A 10004-nucleotide genomic window follows, 5' to 3' on the forward strand; every position below is an offset into this window, starting at 1 on the left:
ATTGTCATTTAGGCATTTAACTCAAAATACATAGTTAAAACAATATAAAGTTCAAAGTACGCCTTTACAGAAAGGATCAATGGTAAACAACGTACGTACTACAAATGAAAAACTAAAAATAAAAGTAATACGTTGTTTTAGGTATTAACAAAGTCTTAATGTAAACTGAATCTAGTAGTATAACATCACTATCAAGTGCCATTACACAAGAATATTTCTATGATTTAAACCATTATTAAGGTACATTTATAGATGCAAATTTTATTCCACATAAAAGAGTAAAAAACTACAATGGAAGTAACATTTTACAACACAAAATCACTCTTTTCAACATATATTTATGAGAATACAAAAGTTCCTATCAACAATGAGGCAAGAGGCACTGTGAGATTGTCATCCAATGTGGTGCTTATCGGGTGGGACTCAACCAATGCGCTTGTAAGAGACACAACCAAGAACCCCCTCACCATTTCAAAACTATTCTCAACAAACCCAAAAATCGAGAAATAGTACATGTACCTATACATATCAACAATATTAGTATTTATTTAATAACATTATATGGGTGTTTCTTTTTTACTTAAGGAAAAAAGAATGATTTGATAGAAAAAGTGGAGACTTTCCCCACTTAAGTCCAAAACTTTTTATAAAGTTGGCATTTTTCATATTTTCCAGCATTTTTTAACGTATGCCGCTCTTTTCTCCTATCGTTTTCAAACACCAAATATTGCATTTCTTTTGACACTAGACATTATTTGCAAAAAAAAAAAAAAAAAAAAAGAGATAGAGATTACAAAAAATTACCCGACAGATGCAATGAAACCAGCAAGTGCCATGGCAATGGTCCCCGCATAAGATTTATCGGTATTATAAGGAAGCTTCTTCTTTCCAAACCTCCTTCCAATAATGTCAGCAAAGCCTGCAGCAACAACCAGAACTTAGACTGATGTCAATGGGACAAAAACTGTGACACTGATTGATGTATGTCAATGAGACAAAAACTGTGACACTGATTGATGTATGTCAATGAGACAAAAACTGTGACACTGACATATGTCAGTGGGACAAAAAGTGTATTCTTTGTCACGCCTAAAGGTGGGACAGGGATTCGCTCCCTATTTTTTTTACGTAAAAGACGTTAATGCCCTTACAATCCTCGTAATTTTAGAAAAGAATAATTACCATCTCCGGCGCAAAGATTGCACATGGCAGCAATGGCAATAGGGGACGTCCGCCAGTAAACTGCACAACACAATGTGATTGTACAAGCATAATACAACGGACCCCTAAGAAGTTCCCTAGTACATAAAGAAACAAATTAAAAAAGTCAAAAATATTTAATTGGTTGATAATTAATTAATAGGATTATGATATGTTATATTATGTATCACTTAAATATTTAATTAATTGATAGTTCAAAAAAAAACCTGTAGTCTCCAAATCTGCTCATAGATACAACCGTGGCCTCATCTTTCACTATTCCATTTCCGATAAGAAACATTTTCACTATGTTGACTCCTGGAACAACAGCCGCCATGAATGCTCCTTGACTGCCTGAACTGTGATAATGTAAAGGTAAATTTATCATCATATGTGAAATGACAAAAATGTCCTTTTTGTTTTTGTTGTCGTGTTGTTACCTGAAAAGAGGCCAGCATAACATGAACGCTAGCCCAATTGTCACATGCACGAGCTTCCTGTTTAGTTTCTGATAAAGAAAGAAAACAATTTTATTGCCCAGTTTGGTAAGAAATACAGTACAGATATAAAAACAGGTTGTAATGGATAAAAATGGTACTTTTTTACTTAATTATATAAAGAAATGATTTTTTAATTTGAACAACAAACCAACACAAGGTTGAAATTTGTAGGATTTATATCTAGATCTACTCGATTTTGGAGTGTTTGAATCCAAAATGACTCAAAAGTGAACTTTAGAGGAACTGATTATGAATTTAACCTGCATTTTATCGATGAAATCAACCCTATCAATTTGCAAATGCGAAATTTTGGTTATGGGTTTTGTGGTAGATTTATAGCCAACGGAATTCTATCCATACATATCATAGATTCTAATACAGTTTCAAAGCTCAAATCTACATTGAATTTGAGTTGAAATGTAGTTTGACTTCAAGTAAAAGTCAAAATTGGACTCCTTACGAGGAAGTAAGATCATTGCATCAAGAACTAAACTGAAACGTACCCAAATGGGAAAAAGGAAATATTTTTTTTTTCTACAAGAGGATGAATATTTTATTATTCGGTACTTTTAACAAATCTATTTGAAATGAATTGCGTAATTAATTAGAGAAGAGTAGAAGGCTCACCTTGTGGAAAACCCCTCTTTTTGCAGTTTCTTCAAAGATTCGAAGCAAAGAGAGTGCGAAACAGGTGGAGAAAGCCAATGCGCAAAGATCTCTCGCGAGGGGAGACTCTGTCAAAAATATCTGTCCACCGGTCATGTTTGACCTTATTCTCCGACGACCCAATTCGGGATTTAACTACCGGAATGCAAAATTGGAGGTAAATTAGTTGAAAATTTGAGAGTTGGGATGTAGAACTGTATTTGATAATCATTGAATATTGGAGGGAAAATTCCAGCGTCAGTTCAACAAGAGCAAGATAGAATGACATAAAGTCATAAATTTTTGTTCGAAAAAAAGGGGGGTTTTAGAATCTTGAAAAGAAAAACAAAAACAAAAAAGGGAATCGGAGCTTACCTTTCTTGAATTTGGGTATTACGAGGCATATCAAATCTGCGGAGACCGTTTGATCGATATCAGTTTTTCAGCCTATTTATAGGAATGAAAGATGTAAGTGCAGTTGTTCTTGATTTCATTTTACAGGGAAGAAAGAGAGATGTTTGTTTCTAAATAGAATTTTGTACGCTTGTGGTTTCTAACATTTTGAAGTGAAAAAACATCAGAACATGTCACTCGATTTTATCTTTTGTTAAATGTACAATACAATTACAAAAAAAAAAAGTACCTTTAACTTAAACTATTTTAAAAATATAAGCTTTTTGGTGAGAAAAAATAAAAAATACTATTAGCACACGAAACATAAAATAGAAAAACAAAAACAAAAACATAATTTTGTCATAATCACTAATCTAATTTGTCATAGTATCAATGGTATATATATATATATATATATATATATATATATATATATATATATATATATATATATATATATATATATATATATATGAGTTTATTTTTATTTTTCATAACGGATCAACCGTGCTAAAGATTAAGTATTAAGTAAGAATGTAAGTGACACAAGTTAGTGTGTCAAGGTGAAGAATATTTTAAAGTTTGACAACAATTATGATAACATTTTGGAGTTATGCACTTAAAACAAGCACACATATACTAAACAAGGTACCAACCAAAAAGGTTGAAAGTTAGAAACAAGATATGAGGTATCACAACTTGTGTTATCTTAGAATTTGAGGGTAGAAGGCTTATTTACAAATATGGAGAAAAACACAAGGAAGCAATTGGTATGTCAATGAAATCAACAAAGAGAGAAGGATATATTAGGTTTTTAATTGACAATACGGAGAAAAGACAATAGAATGGAATAATTCAAATTGTGAATAGAAATACTTTATTTTTATTTTAACCATTATATATATATATATATATATATATATATATATATATATATATATATATATATATATATATATATATATATATATATATATATATATATTGAAACATCTCAAAAATACAGGCCAAAATTTTCATTTTTAAATACGTCATTATAAAACCAATAGTGTAATAAAACATTTATAATATCATGTCATGTCAAAACCAAAGTAGAAATAATCAAACGTGTTATCATAAAACAATATCAGAGTGTAATACCCAAAGATCTCATGTGCGGAAAACCATAGTGTGATGCGCTGCGATCAAGCTGACTCCTTTCCTTTAAACACGAAGTACCTGAAACCAAAACTGAAAACCGTAAACACAAACCTTAGTGAGTTCCCCCATCATACCACATACCAAACAATCACATAGCATACATACTGCCGGGCATTTCTGGGGTGCCCGACCTACCCGGTACAGCCATTTTGGGGTGCCGACCTACCCGTATCAAGCCATTCTGGGATGCTGACCTACCCTTGTCAAGCCATTCTGGGGTGCTGACCTACCCGTCGGTCCTAACAACCAACCCTCGGGGACTATTCCACCCCCTACTGCTACTATAACATATATCATAACATAAACATACTATCAGACATATCTAGGGTGTCCGAACTGCCCTTCGGTCCTAACAACCGAACTTGGGGACTATTCCCCTCATACTACGACTATCACATATAACATATCCAGTGTTGTAAATATCGGCCTAGGCGGCGCCTAGGCGCTAGGCGGTCTGCAACTGATTACGAATAGGGGTGCTAGGCAGAAATTGGTCAATATCGGTCAAACTCGGGCTAGGCGGTCCTCGGCGGTCCTTGGCGGGAAGATTTTAAAAAATTCAAATTTTCAAATTTTCAAATTTTCAAATATTATACCAAAATTTTCAAAACTTCAAATTTCAAATATTATACCAAATATTTCAAAATTTCAAAATTTCAAAATTTGAAATTTTCAAATACTATATTTTTTTAGGATATATTAAGTTTTAAAATAGTTTTATTTCTAATTTATGGTCCCCGATTAATCCTCCGATTAATCCCCGCCAAACCGATTAATCGCTTGACCCCAGTCGACCGCCGAGCTACCGCCGAGCGATTTTTACAACCTTGAACATATCATGCCAGCATATAAACATATCATCACATAATGTCAGACATATTTGGGGTGTCTGACCTACCCTTTGGTCTTAACAACCGAACTCTACTACTATCACATATAACATATCATGCCATCATATAACATATCAGGTAGTAGCAAACCTAAATGATATCACAAAGACAATCATCTAACATACAACTCCTACTGGTGGGCCGGCATTGTGGCCATAGACCCACCGCTACTGGAAGGTAACTCACCTCACACTGCTGAAGTCCCGTAGACACAATCCCACACTGCTAAAGTCCTGTAGACTCGACCCCAGCTGCTGGCTGACAGATTCCCGAACTGTCAACACCAAAATAATACCCAATTAATACTTGGGTTCCACTACATAACCATGAGTACATACTTGGATAATTACTATATTACTCCAAGCTTGGCTTTATTCAAGCCCAAGGCCCAATCCATAGGCCCAAAGTCCATTAGGAATCAAAGCCCAACATATGGCCCAATTTTCCAAATTGGGCCTAGGCCTATACATGGTCTCCTCTAAAGCCCAACATCATATAATCATTAAGGCCCAAACTATGGCCCATCTATGGGCCAATTTTCCAAATTGGACCCAAACCCCTTACATGGGCCTTACCCTAGGCCCATTAATAACGCAATCATCAAGGCCCAATAGAAGGGCCCAACAATAACCCAAGTGAAATTAGGGTTTCACATAAAATGATGATTAGGGTTAAGTTTCCTACTTAACCCATTAAGGACTTAATCCATTAAATCCAATATTGCTTAGATTAATTTTCGCCAATGATTATTATTTAATATCTCAAGTTATTAAATAATTCCCGTGTGCCTTGATTAATTCTTAAAGTTGGGGTTTCATTGGCATTAGGGTTTTCCAATCCAAATATTAGCCCATTTATTAATTTGTTGGCCTTTTATGTCAATTAGGGCTTTATTGGGCCTAATAAGCCCACTAAAATCTTATTAAGCCCATATGGGTTCTTATTGGGTCCATTAGAGTCCATTAAGCTTCCTTGGGCCCATTAGAGCTCCTTTGAGCCCATTAGGCTTTCTAGCACCCCAAACGAATCTATCACAAGAGGCAAAGCGCACCGCCACCCGACACGGCGGTCGGTGGCGGTAGGAGAAGGCAGCTACCACCTCACGGTGGTGGTTTGAGTTTCTTTTCATTATTTTTCTTTCCGGTTACATTTTACAATGCTAAAACCCCAAATAATCACACACACACACACACTAATACAAGCACATATACAACAACCTAATGGCGGCCCACGGTACCACGTGGCGGCAGCCACCACGTCGTGGTGGTGGCGGTGGGGTCTATCTTGGATTTTCCGACCAACGAATACTCCATACTACACTCCCTCGGGATAAACATGCACACACCAAAATGTACCCACAGCCACCCCACACACGGTGGTCGAAGGTGGCAGAGAACAAAATGGCGGCAGCCACCATGGTTGGCTGTCATGGTGGCTTTATCAATGTCCGGTCAGCCAACAAACGCACACACACATGAAGCACGAGCACCCACCACACAGCGACACCTCGGACGTGAAGGAGAAGGTCGGCGACGGTGGAATCCGCTATAGCGGCTTCGTCGGTGACTGTCGGGCAGGAGATGGCGAAGATCGATCTGGGTAGCGTCGGTGATGGACTTCGTTCGTCTGTAGAAGACGACATCGGCAGAGGAAAAGAGATGACGGAGGAGCGGCGGCAACATCAATGCAATAGTGGCGGTTGGCGTCTCCCTGCCTCGTCGTCGACTGATATGGCGGCCCCACCGTGGTCTCGTTTCTCTGGCTTTACAGACGAGGGAGGCGGCGTAGACGGCTACTACAACAGCCTTGTTCTCGTCAGCAAGGAGGATATGGAAGTGGGCATTCTCGCCGGCAACAAAACAACACGGTAGTGTTCCGCTCACTTGGTGGCTCAATTGGTCGGAAGAACAGCGTCACGGGTGGTGGTGTTTCGATGGCTGGCGGCGCCGGAGGTGGAAGGGGGTATAAGGGTGAAGAGGTGACGGCTGCAACATGTATTAGGGTTAGGGTTTGAGAGTGGTAAGGTGAAGGGTTATAAACTCCCGTCTAATCTCCAAACTTCAACCATATTAATGATTTCAGTCCCTCCTTCTCTCATTCTTCTCAATTAAGGCCCATAAATTACCATTCAGCCCCTAAACCCCCAAAATCTATTCAACATAAGTCCTGAAATTACCCTTTTAACCCCGAAAGTTTAAATTATATCGTTCGGCTCCCGGAAGCAACACCTTGCTATATAATTATTTATTTTAGGGCTTATATTCGTTCATTAATTTATTTATTTATCTAATAAATAAACAGGGTGTTACAACTCTCCCCCACTTAAATTAGATTTCGTCCTCGAAATCATTCCTTACTCGCCCAACCACTCTAGTAGCATGGTCACCAACCTGGCCACGCCCTAGCCTTCCCAAGGTAGCCATGACCAATCCTCGTAAAGCCCTAAAATCCGCAGGTGAACGAATTCCTCACAACAAGTTCACATCTACTTCGTCTGAAATCTACTGTCTTGAGATAGTCTGTTTCCCTGACAGACCACTCATACTGAATCATTATTGATGAATCTAGTTTGTTCATTCCTTAACTAACTACTTAACTTCTGATAACATGTGGTTCCCACCATAAACCTGGGTCACAAACCCAATTACCTCTGCAGATCACATATTCTCGGCTAAGCCTTAGCTACTCCCATTGTGGGTGACTTGTCACTCCCCAATAAACCAGCTATTCCATGCACATATGCAACTAAAACACACATACTATCACTGACCAAACGTTGAAACTGCCCGAACACTGAATTGCCTGAAGCAGTATACGCTGCTACATAGCTGCTTACCAAAAGCTACTGAGACCTCCTGGGTCTCAATTCGCTTGCCAATCCTCTAAAATATTGGGTTTCCACCTGGCTGCGGAGCCAAAGGACTCCCTACTTAGTCGTCTCAGACGACTTCTGAACGAAATCCTTCTCTGGAACTAATTGCCACTAGTTATCATGCCACTATGGCTCTAACAACCTCCTGATCTAACCGATCAGGTCCATGCGTCGCATCCTGTCATCATCCAATCCGAGACTAAAAGTAATCGCTACCTAACCAATGGTAGCCTTTCATCACAAACGCCCTTAAGCAGTCCATTACTTCCATGATCTCATAACTATAGTGGTGTTCGTACAGTCTTATCACTGGCTCAACCAGAGCTAATCCATCTGGGTAATACCGAAATCTAATATCTGGATTTCCATATCCTCACTATTGCACCCGAACTGGTGGGTACTACTGTTCCTTCCGCATTCTAACAACACGCTCATGCCATCTATCATCCTAGTGAATGCTACGGCTACACCCGCGGACTTACAACACTCTATCACTATCTAGCTGCTAGTGAATGCTACGACTACACCCATAGACTTACAACACTCTAATACTATCTGGTTGCTAGTGAATGCTACGGCTACACCCGCAGACTTACAACACTCTAATACTATCTGGCTGCTAGTGAATGCTACGGCTACACGCGCAGACTTACAACACTCTAACACTCTCTGACTGCATGGTGAATGCTACGGCTACACCCGTAGACTTACAACACCCTAACACTATCTACCAACCTGGTGAATGCTATGGCTACACCAGCAGACTTACAGCACCCCTCACACTATCTGCTGCTAGTGAATGCTACGGCTACACCCACAGACTTACAACACTTTCCGTGCTATCTTACCGCTAGTAAATGCTACAGTTGCACCCGTAGTCTTACAACACTTTCCATTCTATCTGACCGCTAGTGAATGTTACGGCTACCCCCGTAGTCTTACAACACTTTCCATCCCGGGTCGAACACGCACTTGACCTAAACCTCAACTGAACTCGATTCCTAACCGGGACTCTAACCTGGTTCCCGAAACCTGCTATCACGTGACCCCACTTTATCAGTACCACACCCATGCCCGTGATCAAAGCGTCACCGTAAACCACAAAAACATCTACACCCTCTAGCAGGGTGAGAATCGGTACCTCGTACAACCGCTGTCTGAGAGCCTCAAAGGCTGCCTGCTGCCCAGTCCCCTAACGAAAGGCCATCGACTTCTTGGTCAGTCGGGTCAAAGGAACCTCAATCTCGGATAAGTCTCATATAAATCTCCGGTAATAACCTACTATACCCAGGGAATTCCAAATCTCAGATGGAGACCTTGGAATCTCCCACTGCATCACAGCCTCTATGTTGGCCGAATCAACTAGAATACCCTTCTGGTTGACAAGATGGCCAAGAGATTGCACCTCGCGCAACCAGAACTCACAGTTGGAGAACTTTATAAAGAGTCTCTCCCTCACTTAGATTCGACTAAGTCTTCACATTACATGAGAATTGAAGGATTCCTAATCCTTCTCGCTTTCTAATATCCCATTGATGACAACCTGCCTGCCAATGCTAGTGCTTAATCGCCGATTAAACCTTGAGATCTCCCATCATTGGAAATCTCGATGAGTACTCTTGAAATCTGATCCAGTCTGACACGTCAATCCATCTAACATGCTGTCAATTGAAGACCTTAATCTTCACTCTAGCTGACTAATCCTTGTTCCCATTCCCAATCTTGCAATACCACTGAACTCTAACCGAGCACAACCCATGAGAAAGTGAATTTCTTTTGAACATCCAATGTCCGAACACTTATACATCTAACACCCGCAACTGTCACTACCCTATTCATGCTACCAGTCCTGTCCTAGAAACGGTAGTGCCTTGAACTCCAAAGTTCATTCAAAGACAATTGTCGACCATACCTAAACCATGATAGAACCACTGAACATTGACTTCACTGGATAACTACCGCTCTACTCCTGACCGAGTATCCTCTAAATAATACTCATGCATAGATCCCGACAAGGATCCAAAGTGATAACGGTACACACGGAACCCACTCAGCAAGATGCGTCCCTCTGTGGGTTCATCAAGGACCTTTCAGAGTGCATGATGGCATATATGATCCTTGATAACCCAAACGCTAGCAGAAAACCGACATGAGGTCTGACTTATCCAAACTCACTCACAATTCTAACGCGATACGTATCCCCAACGTCCATCTAGTAGCAATAGAAGATGACATACTCACAATGTTTGGGGAAATACTGGTCACCTTCTGCAGACATGACCAACCCTGCCACACCTGTGGCTG

General features: G+C 39.7%; 1 protein-coding gene across 1 annotated transcript; it reads right to left on the reverse strand.

Moving 5' to 3' along the window:
* Positions 1–232: 232 nt before the first annotated feature.
* Positions 233–2906, reverse strand: LOC145070070 (putative phytol kinase 2, chloroplastic). Its single transcript, XM_079016992.1, has 7 exons — positions 2721–2906; positions 2328–2501; positions 1641–1708; positions 1428–1559; positions 1183–1298; positions 805–919; positions 233–519 (listed from the first exon to the last, which is right to left on the reverse strand). The coding sequence occupies exons 2-7, from the start codon at positions 2460–2462 to the stop codon at positions 339–341; spliced, it is 747 nt and encodes a 248-aa protein (XP_078873118.1). The 5' UTR covers positions 2463–2501; positions 2721–2906; the 3' UTR covers positions 233–338.
* Positions 2907–10004: the final 7098 nt, after the last annotated feature.

Source organism: Lactuca serriola, chromosome 8 (assembly GCF_051521515.1).
Source record: "Lactuca serriola cultivar US96UC23 chromosome 8, Lser_US96UC23_V15, whole genome shotgun sequence".
NCBI classification, from domain to species: Eukaryota; Viridiplantae; Streptophyta; class Magnoliopsida; order Asterales; family Asteraceae; genus Lactuca; species Lactuca serriola.